The sequence below is a fragment of the Molothrus ater genome, chromosome 11 (assembly GCF_012460135.2).
Source record: "Molothrus ater isolate BHLD 08-10-18 breed brown headed cowbird chromosome 11, BPBGC_Mater_1.1, whole genome shotgun sequence".
Lineage (NCBI taxonomy): Eukaryota > Metazoa > Chordata > Aves > Passeriformes > Icteridae > Molothrus > Molothrus ater.
This window is the reverse complement of record NC_050488.2, coordinates 21,306,151-21,328,064: the sequence shown is the minus strand read 5'-3', so window position 1 is coordinate 21,328,064 and position 21,914 is coordinate 21,306,151. Positions and strand designations below refer to the sequence as shown.

The window sequence follows — 21,914 nt, the reverse complement described above, 5'->3', positions numbered from 1 at the left end:
GCTGTAGGGCCGGGCGCGGCCTCGAGGGGCGAGGGCGGCGGGGCCCCCGGAGCCATGCGCTGAGCGCCCGGAGCAGCCGGCGAGCGAAGTTGGGGTGGAAGATGAACAACGCCGGTAAGTGCGCGGGCCCGCCGGCAAGGGTCTCTGCTTCTGGACATCTTTTCCCCGGGGCTGGCAAACGCCGGGCGGGCTTCCTTCCTTCGTCTCCCTCCTTCCCTCGGGCCGGCACATCCTATCACCAGGACAGACCCCCTGCCCCGGCACAGCTCCTCCGGCGCTCGCGTCCCCCTTCGTCCCGGCATCCCTCCTTCGGGGCCGGCAGGTTCTGGCCCGTGCCGCTGGGGCTGGCACCTCTCCCCTGGGCACCCTCCGTCCAGGGCCGGCCCTCCTTTTCCCCGCAATCCAGCAGGTGCTCAGTGGCTCCCCGAGGCTGTGAGTGCCCCGTTGCTTGCGCAGCCACTGAAGGATCAAGGGCGGGCGAGGTTAGGTGCTCCGGGGACAACCAGGCTGGCAGACCGGCGAGGTTAAGGGACACGGCTGTGCGCCCACTACTCCGTCGGGTACACTCAACCGTTCACGAAGTTCCTAGAAAATCTGCTGTGAGTTTCTTTTCAAGAGTATATTTTTGGGGGAAGGTAATGTTTTTTGCAGAATTTGCTCTCTAAGGGAAACCCAAACCCTTCCTCCTCCTCTCTGTTAACTTTTCAGATTTTTCCTTGATGATAACTGGGAAGGTGAAAGAGACAGAATAAGGGAACAGGCATTCAACAGTTAAAACAGAAAAAAGAAGCCACTGGAAAATTGGGGCAAACTTTAAACTGTTCACCAAGACTCCAATTTTCAGGGATGAGGCATGTGTGTGAAAAGCATAACAATATAGGAAACAATTATTGCTAACTGGAATTATTTAGAAAAATTTAAAGCTCTTTCTAGAATTAAAGATGATGAGCAACAGATCTTCTTTGTTAGCCCTAAAAATTTCCGTTGTGTTTGCTTGCTCCAGGTAAATATTGCTGGGCACCTCACTTGCAATGTATGGGTACATCCTGAAGCCCAGAGATTTTACCGCTAGATACCTTGCCCTACAACTGTTCTGTGCTGGGAAACTATGATTCATTGTTTGCCAAAGCATAGTAACATAGGATTGGAAAAGTTATTTTCTGTCAAATCCAGCACTCCACTGTTGTATCAATGTGTTATACCACTCCTCTGAATTTAAAGCAAAAAGGTTCTTCTTCCTCTAGTAGTCCTAAAATCTGGTGATAGTTCCATTCTGTTTTCTGATCCTGGTCTGGATTCTGTCCCTCCCAGGAGACAAACTCATTTGAAAATGAAGCCATCCAAAAATAACTTCGGCAATGATGCTCCTACCTGTCTTTCTTCATCTCTCCATTATTTAAAACAGACCAGCTCTAATCTACTCTTGTTGTCAGTGGAAGTGCAGGGTAAGGAATATTAGATTAATCCACTAAACTTTATTAGTTTTGAGGAATGTAGGACCGAATGGGACTGCCTTCATTATCAAAAGCGACACCCGTTGTTATTGCTGCTTTTAATAATTCCTCCAATTATATCCTAAACAAAAACTTTTCAGGTAGCTCTCCTGCTACTCCTGGTTTCCAGACCAGATTCAACACCATTTATTCTTGTGATTACATTGTCCTTTTGCTTAAAAATAGTTCTTTTCCTCTTCTGGTGTTTACCTCCAGGTTGTATTTATAGAGTGCTCATATCCCTTCTCAGCCTTTGTTTTGTATGTTTGCACAATGCAAGGAATGTCTCCCCCATCAGTGCAAAGCAGAACTTCCTACTGAATCTGAAGGAGAGGGATATTTATTAACTGGTACGACTTGGGCACCAGCGTTAGGCTATCATTGTATTATAGTAAGTAATGCATAGCACCAGTAAGTAGAGTCATATGTGCAGGCATATATGGCAGCCTTGATCCCACAGAACTTAAAATAATGACAGACTGAGAACAGGAAGGGAGATATGGATTATCCTCAGAGATGTAAAACTGATATGAAAAGATGAAGCAATCCACCCAAGGCCACAGGAAATCTGTGGTAAGAGACAAGAGACCACACCAGCTTCATATATAGGACCTTCTAGCCTCTAGTAATTTTTTTGCCAGGTGGTGAAATGATGTAAAATGAAAAGTGTACAGACATTAGACTCCAGATTGTTCAGAGATATAAGCAGACTATATATTCTTTCAGCTGCTACTGAAAGTGATATAGGAAAAAATGCTGTATGGACCTGTCAGAGAATTTTAACCATCTTCTTTGGCTCCCAGGAAGCAATATATGAAACAACCGGTTGTCTGCCTCAGTGTTAAGTTACTGTTGTGAAAACAGAGCCAAACTGGTAACATCGCAAATGCTTGCAATTACATTTTTAAAAAATGTATGGTAGTAGTTTAAAACCAAGATTATTTGTCATGTACATGTGGTTTTTCGTTGCTAAGCCCACCAGGAAGACTAATATGTACAGTCTGCTAGAGACAGTGAAAACATGGGAGAATTTTTAGGATCAAGATGATTTTGGTGTAGAAACATACCCTTTCCTGATTTTATTGCCTTTTGATTTTTTCCCCTTCTCCAACACTGTTTCATTGTGGAATATTGTGCTGTTGTATTATATTTATAGATGACTGCAGTAAAGTTGTATAGTAGCAGAAATTTGTAAGGTATTGATCGGATATCCCAGCATCAGAATGCACTGATCTGATCATAGAAGATGTGTTCCTGTAACTGTACATAGCAGCAGAGTGGGGTGGGCTTTGACAGCCCAGCTGTTAATATTGCAGCTATGACTTTTAAGATGATAAAATTCCTATGGGAATTGTTGGGACAGTTACTAGTGACTATAGGTCTATCTTCACACTATGGAGCCCTCTTGCTATTTGCAGAGTACCTTTGATCACAAGAACACGTACTGATAGGATAGATACTTCTCAAAAGTATCAGGCTTACAAAGAACATGAAATACCATTTTCATAAATATCGGAGGCATTTAGGGGCCTGCTGATTTTGACCTCGTATTTCAAGTTCCTGAAGTCCAAATTCGCAAAAGCCATGTAAATATCTAATACCTGTTCAAGTCAAACTAGTGCCTGAATCTGGACTGGAACCCCACTTAATAGCAAGACTTGCAGTCCTATATCATTTGAAAATCCTAGTCTGAATACATTTTCCATTTCAAGTGACTCCCATGCAATTGTTTCCACTTCTTATGTAATTTTTGTAATCTCAGACTTTTCTCCAGTAGTGTGAAATAAATGATGCACCTATATGCTGTAAAACAAAGAGAACTATTTCTGCGTCAAATATTGCACAATTGATAATGTGGAAGAAACAATAATAAATGGAATGTTTCAATGGAAGAAGCAATATTAAGTGCTGGAAATAGAAGCAAGGCAGCGCTAAATGGAAATAAGGGCTTCATTTTTTAAATCAACAATTAATTACAGGATTAAAATATGGTGATACTAAGATGGGTAGTCTGCCTTTTGCTGACTTTAGACCAAAATCTTCTAGAAAATCAGTTTTAACTTCATTCTGATATAGCTATGTGAAATTATAAAGCTCCTGATCAGAGTTGAACAGGACTTTCTTGTGTCCTTGTCTGGATAGTCTCCCTCTACCTCCTATTTCTCAGATAGAAAGTATCTGTGGATTTCAATCCCTTCTTCCTGGGCAGAAGCAGTGGCTGACAAGACTTGGTTTCTACCAGGATTCCCAGTTTGGCGCAGTCCCATCCCACTGTTGCAATATTGTCCCTTCACCTGCCCTGTCACTTCCACCCAAAAGCTCTGCAAATCCCTGAACAATGCATTTCTGCCCTCTGTCCTCAGTGCCTTTGCCATTTTAACAAATGTCTGAGTTGAATTAGTGCCAAAGGCATGGAGGAAGCACAGGTCCACAAAAGTTCGTTGGTCAGAAAAAGCTACTTTCAGCATCTTAAAAGAAGCCTGAACCGGATTGCAGCACCAGTCAAGGCTGGAACCAGTATACGCACTCTAGAGCTATGTACTTTCTTGAGCCACTAGCAGAGACCATGGCCCTGGGACACAGCTACAGTATATCCAGGCAAATGTTAAACGTCAGTGTTTAGTTAGTTCTCAGTGGTGGTGTTTTGTATGTATGGTGCCTTATAAACCCTAATTAAATTCTAGGCTAAATTTGAAATCCTAAATTAGAAATTATTTGAAAGTGGGTAGTTGCGGTATTTCTGGTAATACCATACTACAAAATATATATTGTTTCAAAGAAACACTTGAACAGTGAAGGCTGCGTGGGTTGCTTGCTATTCCAGGAGAGCTATATCAGGTGACCTGCTAGACTACTGTTGACTGCGTAGAAACTTGGACAGGAGGAGACTAATGTAATTTAATTTCATATGGATCATGGCAGGAATTGAATTATGCAGGGTTGCCTCAAGGAAGGTGGGCAAGGAGAGGAAGCGGTCCTTGTCAGTACAAGGAAGCACTGAACAATAAGGGGAGGAGCAGGCTAAAGGAATTTGTATTCCCCAAGAGTTTCCTTTTAAGCACAAGGTGGGTGTGTCTCCCTCCAACATAAAATACATCCTAAAATAAACATGCACAATTATTTGGGAGCATACACATTACTTATGGTGCAATGTTGCATTTAGAAGTTACAGCCAGAACCTTTCAAGTGGCTCAGACAGCAAAGGAAGCAGAAATTGAAGCAGAATGAAATTGTGATAAAAGGCAAGAAGCTGTGGTTTCTTTTGTTTGGGTTATTTTTTAAACAAACGCTTGCATTCCTCCTGTTACCTCTTCCTCACACTGCCACCAAAGAAAAAGGAAAATTGTTTAAGGGGTCTCATGAAAGGCAAGATCAATGGACAAAGCAGTTAGGGAAAAAAAACTATGTAAGGGAACAGTAGTGACCAGTAGCTGGCACAAGTGGGTAGGAGAAGGACGTGACAATGCCTATTATCATACTATGAACAGGCTCCATTACCATAAGTTCTCTTCCAACAGCAGTGTTACTGAAGGTACCAGAAGGAAAAACTCAAGATTATTTGATCCTTTTGCTGTAGAAAATTATCACTGGAGGGAAAGTGGGTAATTGTTTAAGTTGCATTTCTTTTAAGTGGATGTCTCCATGGTTATTTTACTTAAAGGAAATGAGTTCCTGTCATTATTTTATTTCAAATTTGTTTATACGACAAAGCTTGGAATGTCCCAGCACTCTCTAAAGTCCAGTCTTTTCCTCATTATTCACTGTTTTGGTACAGACACTCTCTGAAAAGAACAAGGATGAGAATGGAGAAACTTCAAGTTTTGTCACATTCCAGGAACAGACTATTATTTGTATCCTACTCTTGGATATGCGTTCCTAGGAAAGGCTAGGCACTGCAGAAAGTGGTGTAGTACCTCCAAAATGATGGGATTTTTCTTGGAGTTAGTCCTGAAAATGTTTTATTATGGTGATAAAGGTGTAAAGACTCAGTTTTAGCTAATAACAAATTCATTCATTTTACTACCAGAAAGTTAGTTTAGGATGTTCCATGATGTCAGTAACTAATTTAAAAATGTAAAAGGTAGCTCTCGCTGCGACACCAGGCTTACAAGATACTAAACCCACTTCTGTTGCCTCCCTGCTTTTAACTGGCAAGAGTCTCCAGTACTCTACAGCCTTCAACTGCTGCCTGCAAAAGAAGCAATGTAACTTCAGCAAAGGTGGAGTATTCAGCATGTAAAGCTTCTGATTTAATGGGCGGGGAAAAACGAGTTACCCATTTTGTGATTAGACAGACACCCAGCAGCCTAAACCAGCAGTGGATACTGTGAAACACCACAGGAACTGCAGACTGGTGAATACACAGTTCTCTCTCCCTCCTTTTTCATGAGTTAAGTCTCCCACATGCAGCTGGATAGGATAAAACTCCATATACAGAATAATCCTTAAGCGGTATATGCAATAAGGCACCTGCTTATAACAGATTTTTCATTCCTTCTGGGCTGAGATCACTGATTCAGTTTTTAAACTTAGAGAAAATCTCTCTGGTGTCTCATAACTCTAGAAAGACTGTTTTCTGATTACATCAGAATGCCAAATTGTCAGCTTCTTTCTGTGTATCAGAAATTTCAGGAAGGTTAAGAAGATCAGAAGAAACAGCCTTTTATATCTCCCAGAGTACAACCAAACAAATGGGCCAGTATTATTTCAGTACAAATTACTCCAATTATACTAGGATAACGATAAGAAAAGTACTATGCCACCAAATATTGGGACAATCAGAGAATCTTTTTCAAGCAGTTTGCATTCAATATTCTTTTATTCTCAGTACAGTGCACAGCTCAGTTCTAACTGTCTGCACTTCTACGTATCTAAAGTCTGCATTTCAAAATGCTCTAAATACAACAGTACAGTAGCTACACTTTCTGAAGCTCATACCATGATTTTGGATAAGATTTCACATAGGAACAGAGTCCCAGTTTTTGTCTTTTGAGATGCTGTTCTGTTATTTCTTGTGTGTTGTGCATGAAGATTATCCATGAAGAAGTGTTTCTATCTTTGTAATGATGAAATAGTTTGTCCTATGCTTTTCTTTACAATGGAGAGCTCTCCTTTTTCCACCAGAATGTGTAAATTAAAATTATAATTAGAGATTTCTGATTGCTTAACTATGTAATTATCTATTGATGGCTAGGAAACAGCAATAGGAGGAAACCACTTCTCCCTACTTCTTACCATCTGGAACCATTTGTTATGCTGGCTTCTTCACACTACATATTTTATCTCATAAAAAATTGCACCAGGGAGGATCCCTATTGCTGCCTACTTATGCAGTCTTTCAGCATTTCATTTAGTTTTTGAAGAATAATAATTTCAGGATCAAGACAGCTGGAAATGACTGTGGCAGGCAAGCTACTGAGTAAAATGGTGATATAGATACAATTTAATTCACATAGCTTCAATCTAGTTTCTTGCCATTCTGCTTGATTTCCCCTACATATGTGTCAGCACTACCAGTAGAAGTACGAGGCTGGCCTTATGTGAAATACATAACAATAAATGTATTTACATAAATACATTTAAAGTACATTTTGATGTTTAGAGAAGTTTGTACCTGCAAGGGATCCTGGCATTTACAGGAGGAATGGAGGATCTTCTGACTAAAGGGCTGAAGAAGCTGTACACTGAAAACATAACTTGAGTTAAACCAGTAACTGTCTTCGTGTTTTGGGTTGAAGTGTAATACATCCTTGGCTCTGCAGCTGTACATCTTTCCCCAAGTGTTAGGGCTGCATCTAGTTCAGTTCAGATGTGACCTTAAACTATGCTCACTGGACTAGCTACAGTGTCGCATGGAGGGACAATCCATATGCTTTGCTCCTTCAGTTCGCTTTTCAGCTTTTTGTTGGCTGGACTGCTTCGGCATTACAAGTCACCGATAAAGTGTATTGCAGGATATATTCTGCTGACTTTAATAAGAAACCAAGATGACTGACATGACTTTTGTCTCTTTTCTCCAGAAATCTCAAAACCACCATTAGCACCAAAACCAAAGATTATTGGTCATCTTTCTCCAGCACCTGTCTCCAAATTTTCTCCTTCACTGCCAAGAGCTGATATTCTTCATCACCCGAACTCTCTGTCTAGGGGTCCCAAACCACCTATTGCTCCCAAGCCAAAATTCTCAGCTGACACTGAGGGCAAATCCAGTGTTTCTAACAACAATAATTTAAATAAATGTGCAAATGGGAAACTGCTGTGTCTTGGTGGAGAACTGTGTGAAGGAAACCAATGCAATGCTGATTGCCTAGGATCTGAGGCAGATAATGAATACATTGTATTTCCTGAAGCTCAGCTGCCCAGCAAAGACTCTAATGATTTGGAGCATGAGCATGATCAAAACTTAGATTCCTCTGTGGAAAATGAAGTCTCAGAAACTCCAGAAAAGGTAGAGAAGGAAGAGGATAACATTGCTAGTGATGTGAATACCAGTAATCAAGAAGTCTTCGGAGATGAGCTCTGTAACTCTTCAGATACTGCTGAACCAAGGGAACCAGACTCTGAGGAGTCATCCAGAGACTGTGACCAGTCCAAAGCACTTTGTGAGGAGCCATTAGATGCCCCAGACAGGGATAACAATGCTACCAGGAATGTAGATGAAGTTGAGGATTTTGTAGGTGATTGTACTGAAACCAAAAACAGGCAAGAAACTTCTTACAACCTGGAACTGGTCAAGAACAGTAGTGATTGTGAGACTGACAGTGATAACATTTTGAATACAGATGAGAAAGTAATGGATGATACTTGTAGAGATACCATTGCAATGCCACTGCCTGCAGATGAATCAATCCCAGCTTGTGAGAATGTAGGGCAAGAGGAGGAACTGCCTGAGATTTTAGAAATGGCAGATGGGTGTCTAGCACAAAATGATGACTGCAGTGTGCATGCAGAGCTTGATTTGAACATGGAATGGGACTTAGAAAATGATGACTGTGCAAACCCTGACATGCTGCCTGAGGATGCCAGTGAAGAAACAGGTCCTGACTTAGAACTGTGTGGAGATGAACGCGGTGCCAAAAACAGTTTAGCAGAGTTCACCCATCAAGCAGCAGCTGAAGAGGAGGAAGTAGACCCAAATGAGCACAATAATACAAACACAGGAAATGCCAGTGATGGCTGCCAGATCGCTGAGAGGAAAAGTGAGAAGACATCAGAGGTAGCCTGTGAAGCAAGCAAAGTCTCTGGGAAAGAGGAAGAAGAAACTGTGAATGCAGAGAATATGGATGACGGGTGTCAGATTGCACCTTGTGAGAATGAATGTCACGAGGAAATACCTGTGGAACATTCAATTGAGAATCTTCAAACAGAAGAAGCCTCTCTGCATGAAGATGGCATGATTTCTGATAGTCTACCTTGTAGGCCAGGGATGGAGCCAGAGGTAGAAGCTGTAACTGTTGAAGAGGATAATGAAAATACTGTGGAAGCCTCTAAGTCAGAGGAGTTGCAACTCAAAGACAATGAGGTGGAAGCAAACAGCCTCAGCAAAAGTGTCCCAAGTTCGCCTGAAGAGGTCCCACTTGAGGACAACTTAGAAATCTGTAAGCATGGCAAAATTAATGTAGAATGTGGGACCAAACGTGTTTTGCATGAAAATCTAGCAGTCCCTGAAGTGGTCATTGTGACTGATGAATTGGAGGAAAGAGAAACTAGCAGTGATTCCCTAGATGATCCTTATGTGCTTCCTGAAGAAAATGAAATTGTCCATGATGTGCAGACTGATTTAGGAGCTGATCACAGTAAAAAGGGTGAATTAGGCATGGATGGTGAAAACAACTTGCTGCCCATTGATTGTAAAAGTATTGTCACTAGAACACGATCTCTCTCTGGGAGAATGCCAGGCTATGTCCCAGAAACTGTTCCAGAAGAAACTGGACCTGAAACTGATTTGCCCTCTTCCCGAAATGGCTGTGGGACAGAAGACTTGAGCAATAATTCCGTTTCATTGGAAGGAAAACCAGTGGAAGCCAACAGGGCTTTACCAACCAAGTCAAGACGCTTTCTTTTATATCCTCGATCTTATTCTGTTGAAGGGAGAGAGATACCTATCTCTGTTTACAGAGAAAGTGATGTCTGTGTACTGGATGGTGTTAGAATAAAAAGGACAGAAGATAACTTGTCCTTGCCTTGTGTCAATGGTTCCTCAGGTAGTTTTTCCCAGCAAAATCATCTCTCATCATGTGGCATATCTACTCCATCCTCAGTTGTTGATATACCACCTCCGTTTGAACTTGCCTACATCACCAAAAAGCCAATCACTAAAAGTTCACCTTCCCTTTTGATAGAGAATGACTCACCTAAGTATTCCAAGAAAAAGAAGTCTTCTTTTAAGAGGTTTCTTACTCTAAAGTTCAAGAAGAAAAGTGAGAATAAAGTTCACGTAGATGTTAATGTTTCTTCTTCAAGGTCCTCATCAGAGTCCAGCTATCATGGGCCTCCTAGGCTGATGGAGCTGGAAGGAAGGAGCCTAAGTAGCTCACCTCAACTAAAATCGCATGTGGGTAAGCTCCGTGCATCTGAGTCTCCCTCAGCTGTTCTTTTCTATAAGGATGGTAAAAGAAAAGGAACGCTCAAGTCCTTCAGCAGGAGTGTGTCAAGGGTGGAGTCCTTTGAGGACCGGTCCAGACCTCCTTTCATGCCACTGCCATTAACGAAACCTAGGTCTATTTCTTTTCCCAATGCTGACACATCTGACTATGAGAACATTCCTGCTATGAGTTCTGACTATGAAAACATACAAATTCCTCCTCGGAGATCCACCAGAACAGGAACCTTTACCGAGTTTTTTGAAGATCCCAGCAGGGCATTATCTGCTGCTAATGAGAATGATGGCTATGTGGATATGAGCAGCTTCACTGGCTTTGAAAACAAGCAGCAAACCACAGACCAGGAAACAGAAAGGTACTGTAATAAATTATTATGTAAGACCTGCTAGCCTTGGCCAAACAAGCAAGGCCTTCCCTCCTAGGTATTCTAGGCAGATTGTCCATGTTGGCTGACTTACACCCCTCTCGGGAAATGCTTACAAGAAAGATTGGAAGAATACAAGATAAGCCTTTATCAGTGAAAAAAATAAAAGACATCAAATTAATGCCTTACTTTGTAAATGAATAGTGGGTCTGGATCCTATGATTTGCAGGCAGAAACCAAAGAATATTCAAAAATATTTGGTTTATCCAGTGGATCTAATTTTTGTGGCTGGCAGGGGAAATGGGGAGAGTTTGCTTTGTTCTTCAGTAAGAAAGGTTTCTCACTTCTTGACTGAATGAAAAGAGAGCCTATATGCTGGAAGGGGCCCTGCTTCTTTTTTTAATTCCTGTAAATTTCTCAAAACAATAATATATACAGAATTTATGTTTCAAAGTCCATCAGTTAAATATAGACCAGAAAATCCCAAATCATGAACTAATCAGACTGGACATTGAATTTTAGAAGTTGCTTTAAGGACTGTCATGGCCCTTGGACAGAGCTGCTAAATTATAAATGAATTAAATACTTCTGAAATCATATGCACTGCTAACATTAATAACAACCTTTCACCCCATTCCATCAGGTTATTTGCAAACATGAAAATGTCTTTTTCAAAGGAATGTAGGAGCAATGCATTCAACACCTTTGAATTTGAACTTGCTGTCAAATTATAGCACACAATCAGTGGAATGCAGAGATGTAAATAAGAAGAGTGTTTTCTATTAAGTTTGTGTTTAACAGGTAATGAGATAACAAGGTGCAAAGCAAATGAACGAAAAGGAATCTCTTTAATGCAGTTGCATTTTGTTAGAGCTGCATGAAAAAGATAAAAATCTTAGAAATAAGGTTTTCATGCCCATTTGCATCCATCATTCTCTCAAAGATTTAATATTCGTGTTTCTTTGCAACATTTATTTTTTCTGCTCGTCTCTCTTGTCATTGTGGATAGAACAAACCATGGGCATTTCACAAACCCCTCTTAGGGTACTTTGGATTTAGGGAGTAAAATAACTTTTCTGTAACACCTCTGAATGAGTCTTGCAAACCATTTCTAAGACACAAATGATGTGGGGTAGTGAGTGAGACATGGGAAAAGAGATTGCATTAAGGCTTAAGCAGTGGATCCAAATGCACCTGAAGCTGAGGGGTGTGGAACACAGGTCTGTGGTTTAGCTCTTTGGAGACAGTGGCTGCCAGCAGTATTGGGAGCTCCCGTGATGCTGACACAGGGACATGGTGGAGTGCAATGCAGCTTCACAGCACACACCACCACATCTGCAGAACAGCAAAAGCTACATTACTCACTTGCTTTCAGTGGTTTGCATTTTGCCCAGCACACTGACACTCGCTTTTGAAAAAGCCGGACAGCTCTTTGGATCCATGAAACAGCACTCGTTGTAGGTAGCTCTTGAAGAACCAAGTTAAAAATATTAGGACTACGTCAATTGCTGTGACTTGGGCCCATTTATGAACTTCCTGTGAAAGCCTTTAGTTTCAAAGGGAGAGCCAATCCAAACTGGTTCAGGAAGTCTCGAGGTCAAGGCATGAACATAATCTTCAGCCTGCTGCTTGTTGTGCATGTAGTTTTTGCCACTGGGGGTGAAATGAAGGCTAGGCTCCTGTACAGCTTCTTTATCAAGATAACCAGGGTGGAGGGGAAGAGCACCAGGCATACATAATTACTGCTGAGATAGCTATTATTTGCTATATTTTGTCAGCATGTTTTGGACAAAGACATGCCTGAAAAGCTTTGATGAAATGTAAATACACATCCCATGTACATACACATGCAGTGGCATAACAGACTTGAAGAAACAGTGTATGGCCTAATTGTAAAGCAAAGCAAATTGTACAAGCAGGGGCACCTATTTATACATGCATACATGATGTATGGACATGGATGTTTTATTTGCTGCTAAAGTAGTTTGGCCTAAAATGCCTTGCCATGGATTTAAGATTTCTAGTAAGAATATCTATCAAACATACCTCTACCAAAATGGCATAAAAAATTTCTTTGAACTGCAGCTTGCTCATATCCAGAGGCTTATTTCAACTGTTTGAGAGTACAAGTGTGTTGGATTAAACCCTTGCAATACATGTTTTTTGAGACAATGAACTTCTTTTTTGTGCATTCACCTGTAGAGCACTTGTGTTAAACATCTGGTTTAACATCTGGTTTACCTTATGGAATTGCTACATTTTTGATGAATAACAAAGTTCAATTCTTCTATCACACTTCAGAGAACAGAACATGAGTGTTATAAAAGATTATTAGAAGCCAGGAACCTTCCCTACTGTGTATGACTGGGGAACAGCAGGCCAAGAGGGGACTTCACAGAAACTCTCTGATGAGAAGATTCACTGTTTAAGTTTCTTGCTTAAAAGGACAGACATTTGAAGTGTGCTGCTATGCAGTCATCAGGAGAATCCTAACAGCAATACCAAGATTTTAATCAGCTCTGAGAAACACAGTTGTAGTATTACAGAATCACAGAATCACTGGGTTGGAAGAGACCTTCATGATCATTGAGTCCAACCCATTCCCTGACACCTCAGCTAAACCATGGCACCCAGTGCCACATGCAGTCTTTTTTTAAACACATCCAGGGATGGTGACTTCACAACCTCCCCGGGCAGACCATTCCAGTACTTTATCACCCTTTCTGTAAAAACCTTTTCCTAATATCCAGCCTAAATTTCCCTTGATGCAGCTTGAGACTGTCACCTCTCGTTCTGTCAGTTGCTGCCTGGAGAAAGACTCTGACCCCCACCTGACTACAACTACCCTTCAGGAAGTTGTAGAGAGTGATAAGGTCGCCTCTGAGTCTCCTTTTCTCCAGGCTAAACAACCCCAGCTCCCTCAGCCATTCCTCACAGTGTTTGTGTTCCAAGCCCCTCACCAGCCTTGTTGCCCTCCTCTGGATGCACTCAAGCATCTCAACATCCTTCCTAAACTGAGGGGCCAGAACTGGGCACAGCACTCAAGGTTTGGCCTCACCAGTGCTGAGTACAGGGGAAGGATGACATCCCTGCTCCTGCTGGCCACACTATTCCTGATACAAGCCAGGAGCCGTTGGCCTTCTTCACCACCAGGGCACACTGCTGGCTCGTGTTCTGTTGGCTGTCGACCAGTACCCCCAGCTCCCTTTCTGCCTGAGCACTGTCCAGCCACACCGTCCCCAGCCTATAACGCTGCAGGGGGTTATTGTGGCCAAAATGCAGGACTTGGCACATGGACTTACTAAACTTCATGTTGTTAGTCTCTGCCCATCTATCCAACCGTCCAGGTCTCTCTGCAGAGCCATCCTATCTTCCAACAGATCGACACATGCTCCCAGTTTTGTGTCATCTGCAAATTTACTAAAGAAAGACTCAATCCCCTCATCCATGTCATCAATAAAAATATTGAACAGAACTGGCCCCAGCACAGACCTCTGAAGGACACCGCTGGTGCCTGGCTGCCAGCTGGATGCAGCACCACTCACCACCACTCTCTGGCCTGGCCATCCAGCCAGTTCCTAACCCAGCAAAGAGTGCTCCCATCCCAGCTGTGGGCTGCAGCTTTTCCAGGAGTGTGCTGTGGGAGACAGTGCCAAAGGCCTTGCTGGAGTCCAAATAGACAACATCCACAGCCTTTCCCTCATCCACCAGGGCGGTCACCTGGTCATAAAAGGAGACCAGGTTGGTCAAACACGACCTAGCCCTCCTAAACCCCTCCTGGCTGGGTCTGATACCCTGGCCATCCTGTAGATGCTGCATGATGATAGTCAGTATAAATTGCTCCATTATTTTGCCAGATACTGAAGTCAGGCTGACCAGTCTATAATTACTAGGATCCTCCTTCCCACCCTTGTTGTAAATGGGCGTCACATTGGGCAGCTTCCAGTCATCTGGAACCTTGCCAGTGAGCCAATACTGTTGGTAAATGATGGAGAGTGGCTTTGCAAGCTCACCTGCCAGCTCTCTCATCACCCTGGGATGAATCCCATCTGGTCCCATAGATTTATGAACATCCAAGTGGCTCAGCAGTTCTCTGACTGCATCCTCTTGGATAATGGGGGGACCGTTCTGTTCCCTGGCACCCTGAACCAACCCAAGAGGACAGTTGTCCTGGGAACAAGCCATCTTCCCACTAAAGAATGAGACAAAGAAGGCGAAAAGTACTTCTGCCTTCTCCTCATCTGCAGTTACTAAGTTCCCTCCCTCATCCAGTAAAGAACAAAGGTTGGTCTTACCCTTCCTTTTACCATTAATATATTTGTAGAAACATTTTTTATTATCCTTTATAGAAGTCGCCATTTTAAATTCAAACCAAGCTTTGGCCTCCCTAATTTTTTTCCTACATGCTCCAGCAGCCCCCTTATATACTTCCTGAGAGACCTGACCCTCCTTCCAAAGATGATACATCCTCCTTTTATTCTTAAGTTCCTTCAAAACCTCCTTGCTCATCCAAGCTGGGCATTTAACTCATTGAATCATCTTTCAGCACAGAGGGACAGTCTGTTCCTGTGCCCTCAAGATCTCTGTTTTGAAACTCACCCATCTTTCCTGAACTCCTGTTGCATCAGATGGGCACGGAGGATGGCCACTAGAAACTCCTGGAGCCTTTCACTCCTTGGATAAAAGGTGCAACTGAAGCAATAGGTACAGCTAAAGCACCTGATTGTTTTTTATACAGATGCAACCTACCCTTTTCCTATGACAGTTAATTCAGGTGAACTCTGGCCCAAAGAAAACCATTAGGCTACACTTGTTTCTGTCCCAACAAAGAGCAAATGAGTGGGAAGCATTCTAGTTGCTTCTAGATAATCAAAATAACCTCATATACAAGGAATAGCTGTGAAAGGAGAAGCAACACCAAATTTCCAGATGTTTCTGACATTTTATAGAAAACATGGGCAGAAAAAAGACACACAGTTTGTTAGCTGGTTTTGACCTGTACAACATCTGCCCATATGCCAACCATATCAAGACTTCTCATCCCAATGAGCAGTTCAGTTACCATACTTTCCTGTTTATGGTAAAACTCAAGGAGAATTTTGTCAAGAAGATAAAATCAACTCATGCTTTGTTTTTTCTGCTTGTCCTAGCTAGAGCTGCTCAGTACAGAGGATATCCAAACAAGATAACACATGTTCAACGCAGTTCAAGCTGTCTATTGGCTCACTGCTATGTATGATAATAACAATGTTGCTGACATTACCCTGCATTTGTAATAGAAGCAAGCTATATCTATACTGGAGGCAAATCTCCACAAAGCAGGCTTTGAGCTACAGAATCAGCGTAGATTTTGGATAGTTGATTTGGGAAAGATTTTCTCATCCTTTCTTTTTCTTGCTTTCACAAGAAAACAAATTCTAGCTGCTGATTCCACTCAGTTCCTAGTTCTCTACTTGTTAAACCCCTGCTCTGTGACTACACTAAGCTAATATGCAAGCATAGCATTGATGAGAAGTTTTACAAGAGACAGAATTTTGGTTTTGTAGGTCTAGCATTTCTCAGGGCTGGTGATATATTAATGTTTATTAAGGCGGTAGAGGTCTACTAATGGGGCTTAGCTCCTTTAAAGACCTGTACAGGTCAATTGTAAGGAATTTTGCTGACAATCATTTAGCTGAAGAGAACCAAAGTGATCATGAGCATTGTGAGAGGTTTTTAAAAGAAACATAATTTTTTAAAAAATTGCTCATAAAAATCTCTACATAGTTTTTTGGTTTGTTTTTTTTAAATGTCAGTATGAAACATGCTGCGCTCTAGATCTTGTAGATGGGGAAAGTCCCATAAAAATGCTGTCACAGAGGGAAGAAGGATCAGGGTCTGAGCCTAGAGACAAGGAAAAGAGACATTGCCACTTGTCATCTGGTGAATGGGATAAAAAATAAAATCTCATGAGCTTTCACCACTTCTTGAATTTTGCAGCATAAACCTGAAAGAGAGCTTTGTAAGTTCATTGCAGAATAAGGGATCCCAGTACTATACTTGACTTCAGGCCATGCACAACCTATTGAAAATCTTGACAACAGCCGCAGCCAGCTCTGACATGAGTCACGTTTTTATTTCTGTTTACCTGAGCATTGTCTGAATTGCAGCAGGGAATTTGAAAGTGACAGTGGTTAATGCAGAACTTCAAGCTGCTCATAGACAGGGAACAGTCTGCTGGAGATAACCCATTGCTGCTGGGCAATGGGGCATGCTTCACCTTGCGCTGTCAGGCATTAGAGACAGAAAATATTAAGTGCTCTTGGATGGCAGAGTTTTTCTAAGAAGCACCTCTGAGAAGTGTCTCTAGACAGTATCAGTAATGTCATATTAATACCAAAGAATGAAAGATTTTAATACATTGCCTACAAGCAGGTATCAATTTTCCAGCAATTCCGTGATTGCTCTCCTGTTTCCTCATATCTGTGGAGCTGTTTGTCTTGGTTCATGTTGGGGATGCAGATGTGTAGGGACAGCATAGGTCATGAGAAAGCCAGTGTGCTCCCCAGCACAGCTTCGCATTGCATATCACCATCCTGCATACATAGCACAGCCTTGGAGAACTGCCAGTACTCAGACACGATGCGCTAGATCTCACCCTGGCTTTGTTGATGAGAAATCACAGTCTCATATACCTCCCAGGAAATAGTCCAAAAACCTCAGCAGATGTTGGCTTTATTAGTAGATGGACTCCATTGTGATGGCTATTTTAATTATCAAATCACAGTGCAGAAAAGAAGGAATGTGTACACATCGCCCTCTTCATGTCCTGAGGGCTTTTATGCCTGGGTTGACTTCTCTGTCTTCACTGTTTTCATTAAATGAACCAGAAATACATTTCAGTGGGATTAGACAAGAGGAGAGAGTCTGCTGTGCAGAATTGTCCTGGATGATGATTATGGAGCCAGAAGTGATATTGGTGTGATTTAAGCAATGCTAGCACCATGCAGAAAGAAAGCATGTGCTGCAGACAGGGTGATGAAATGTTTGTAATGGTCAGACCTTTTACTGTCAATAACATGGCATGTTATTGCATGCCTTGTTCTGTGCCTAGCTTTCTCCTCTCCCACCCCTACTAGGAGCCTCACTGAGAAGACTGATTGAAGGAGAGATTGCACATTAGGATGCTGTAGCCTTTCCAGAATCCACTGCTCCATGACATGGGGTATATCTCTAGATTAGATTTGCAGCAAAAGCAACAGAATGCTATTGCATTTTAAATGCAAATCCAGTCTAGTATTTTATGTTTTGTTTTGCCACCCAGCAAAGTTATTTATAGTGCACAACACGTTTCTAATTATTCTTCAAGAATTCTTCTTTTACAGGACCCAAAGAGGGGTTAATTTTAAAACTCCCTCTAAAAATTTGGTGTTCCGTGGCACACAACAATTAATTTTATTTTAATCGACCAATTAGAGTTAATGGATGGAAGAACATGTTTAAGAGATGCTGTTTGTTTTGCCAAGAACCCTCTTAAAGAGCTTATAAAAGGATCCTTTCACTTGAGTAATTGGCTGGATTAATTACATGCTATCCATTAAAAGCCTAGAGCAAACAGATTTAGACCTATTGTTAGTGAGCACCTTTTGGTGCTCTGACTCATGCTGCCCCAGCTTTATCAGTATCACAGGGATACTCAAACTTCTTTTTCTCAAAAGAAATACAGCTAGGTGCTGATGAACTGAGACAAGAGATAGTTGCCTATGTCTGCTGCACAGTCTCCATCCAGCTATTCTCAGCTGTCCCAAATTAAGTACCTCTTCAGTCTCTTGGTAGTTTGTCCTTATGCCTTGAATATGTTCACTAAACTTGGATATTAACCCACTGCATCCCCCTGATAGGCCCTCAGGGCAGGTGGACCTCATCAAGGATAGCTAGTTTGGTGTTTCTGATGAGAATTTCTTATCCTCTTACATTTCAGGTCTCAGTCTGCATTCTTAGTTCTGAGAGTTGGCTAGAAGAACTCAGAAAAGATTCTTCCTTAACACACATGTCTACAGAAGTAATGGACTGCATACAGTACAACACAACTTTGAAGTCAAATCTTCTGGTCCTTAAGTAGAAAAGGGCAGTATGTGAGGTAAAACTGGGCACCTCAAAATCTTTCCTTCACTCTTTCTACTTTCACATTGCTAGCCATAAAAAATCCAGACACTGGCAGTGAGATAAAACTACATCACAGTGAATACATCCAGGGCAAAGGGACTCAGTGAGAGTGACATATATTAAGTTGTCTGGACAAGTAATTTGTCTTGCCATTTGATTGCAGTTTTAAGAAAAAACATTGCTTCAGTGGCTAACAGAGAGATAAAATATGCATGCCTAATTGAAAAGTCTGAGAAAAAAGCCCAACAAAATAAAGGAATTCTGTAGTTCATGACATTTTTCTGATTGCTTCATTTGCAAGTAAAAAACAAATAGATACTGAAGTAAATTCTGAACTAAGCCATATTTTTGAATTGCAGAATTAAGATGGTTTCAATTTTCCATAATTATTTGGGAGAGGGGCCAGAAGTATTTAATGGATTCATCTCAGCCAAATATTACAAATCTATGTCATTTTTAATCATTCCAAAGCTGATTTTCCAATTTAAAAAAAACCTCAGCCAAAAAGTACAGCAAACTCTAATTTTAATCTGGGAAATGAACCCAACCTCTTAGAAGACAGAGGAGAGCACTTTGCTTCAGCCCTACAGATTAGCAGTTAAGCTCTGTTTCTCTCCTTCTGGAAGTACTGTTTTAACAACTGGCTGAATCTCTGAAATGCAAGAAAACTGAGTTCACTTGATCCTAGCTTCACTGCATTTTTCCCTGGTTTGTCCCCAGGCTGCATGGTGTTGATAAAGCAATTGATCCTGGTAGCACAGGGAAATAACAACTCGCCTTCCATCTTAAGAGTCCTGCAGGGCAGAATGGTGTTCATTATGTTGAACTTACTGTGAGTATTTTCCATGGAAAGTATGGAATAATGAACTGGCAACAAAATGAAAAGAGAACATAAAGACTCTGGTATCAAGTTTTAGTGTCTAAATTACACTGCCAAAAAATAAACAAAGTAATAATAATCAGGAACATATTCCTAATCACCAATCTATGATATGTGCCATGTTAACAGTTTCATTTTGTGAAATGTATCATCTTTTTCCAAGAGGATCCAGGACTCATAGTCAGAAGGACATTAGTAAATGTGTCATAGTTGGAAAAGTGAAATGGAATCTGGATGATAAATGACACTATGCCAGATACTCATGTGGGGTACATTTGTACATCTGAGGATGTGAACAGCAATTTGTGATTTGACTGCCTTGATGATTTGTGCTAGAAGCTGAAATTAGAATGAGCTGAAACATTTTCCAAAAGGGAAACATTCACAAAAGAATTGTATGTGAAGCATACATCTGTTTTGACAGAATTTAAAGGAGCTCCTATATGCTGTAGCCTAAGATATAGAAAACCTAGTCTCTGCTTCTCACAGGTCTGCTTTTCCAGATCACTTTGAGTGATGACTTTGAATCAGCCAGCAGTGGTAATTAGATTATGAGTTTCTCACAACCCAATGCCTAAAATGCCAGCCACAGGGAGAAGGGAATACCTACAGGTTTTGGTCACAAGACCCAAAAATGGACACAGTCCTGTTTCATTTCTAGAACATCTGAAATAATGTACCTTTTCAGGTACAGAAATGTACCTGATGTACCCAATGTACCTTTTCAGGTACAGAAATAAATTCCTACACCTCAGATGTTGCAGCAAAGAAAGACAGTGGTCTCCTGGTCAAGTTCTGTATGAACTGAGCTAACACTTCAGACTTTGCAGTAATCAGAGTTTTGCATTCTACATTCTGCCCTCTTGGGCACTCTTCTACTGCTGGATCTGAGAGGCAGATGTTGTTACTGCATTGAAAGGGATCTCTTAAAGCCATACATTACAAGTGTCATTTCCATTTTGGAAATGGCAATTACAAACCAAGGGTGTCCTCCCATTCCTAATACCAGTTTTGAAATTCCGTGTTCTGCCCTTATTCTGCTATGTGTGTAACCAACTGTTATTCTACTTATGCATGAATGAAATTTAATTCAGCAATACTATAACAATGCTTAGAGATAATTCTTGTATTAGGACTCATTATTGTACAAGGTGTTCATAACTTCACTTCTAAACAAGGTACTATTTGTAAGAAATTAGTATTTTGTCTGTCATAGCAGATTGAGACTTTGTAAAGTACTGGTGCTATGTTACTTCTACTTTTCCTAAATTTAGAAAAAAATATGCTTTTTTGAAAAGAAAGAAAAAACCCTGAAAACTGTCATTACCGGCATTGGTAGTATCATTTTCTCTGTAGTCTAAATGGCTCTAGGAATACTAATCTTAAGTCTTTTCCCAATACAACTCTAAAAAAGGTTTTTAAAAAGGCAGTGTTCTCTACCACAAAAACTAACGCCTCTGTTGTCCGCCAGTTCTTATGTCTTTTGGAATCAGATGCTAAGAATTCAAATTTCTTTTAATAAACAGGTCACTAAAAAGTCTGTCAGCAGCAAATGATGATTGATTCAAGTTGAATTTTGTGTTTGTGTCTCACTGACACAATTCCCAAGCTGGCATCCTCCTTTGAGTTTTCACAACTATTATCACTTACAATTGTGTTAAACTGGATATTCTGAAAGGATTATAATGAGTTGCATCCATTTGCTGCTATGATGATCACATTTGCCTGACACCTAATCACATCTCATCCAGACTAGATTCCAGAAGCAACAATGTAATCCTGGTTGTACTCTTGAGTTTCAGGACTATTTGTGCAAAAGTACAGAGCAACTGCTGTAGTGTACGGACCTAGATTCACTAAGGAAGAGGACTTGTAAAGATATTCTAGTTCTGTGTAGTTCACTATAGTCAATAAGCTCCTTGTGCAGGTATGAAACATATCTGGATCAGATTCTTACCTATAAAATTTTAAACCTGTTTATTATGCTTGTTAGCTAGCAGAACTGTCCACCAACACAGAACATCTCCAGGGCCAGGTTTGTGTGTGCCTTGGTTCTGCTTGGCTCCATTTGCGAAACTCCCACACGATGATTGATGCAGATCTTTTTCTGAATTGTCCATCTGCAATGTTTTTATGAATTCTAATTCTTTGGGAAAGTAGTACTGCTTAAATCTTTCATTATTGCCGTTCTTCTCCAGTGTGTGCCTTTGTGCAGAAATCATCAACTTGGCTGCCTGAAAGCCACTGACAGTCTACAACTCAAGAGCCCTCACCACCAGCAGAAAGCAGCAATACTAGCAAGCATGACTGTTAAATAGTTCCAGATAGATTTCTGCATCTCAGTTTGGCCATAAGAATGAAAACACTACTCTGTGCCTTAAGCATGGGCATCATCCTGGGGTACCCGTCCCTCTCTCTTAAGGACAAAG

The 21,914-nt window shown here is 41.2% G+C and overlaps 1 protein-coding gene across 1 annotated transcript in view; it reads left to right on the top strand.

Moving 5' to 3' along the window:
• FGD5 (FYVE, RhoGEF and PH domain containing 5) overlaps window positions 1-21,914 on the top strand; it is a 76,612-nt gene continuing 54,698 nt past the window's right edge. Inside the window, exons 1-2 of the mRNA XM_036391199.1 lie at window positions 1-114; window positions 7,514-10,451. Of these exons, the coding sequence (XP_036247092.1) occupies window positions 102-114; window positions 7,514-10,451 (2,951 nt within the window). The 5' untranslated portion in view covers window positions 1-101. The remainder of the gene's footprint in view (window positions 115-7,513; window positions 10,452-21,914) is intronic.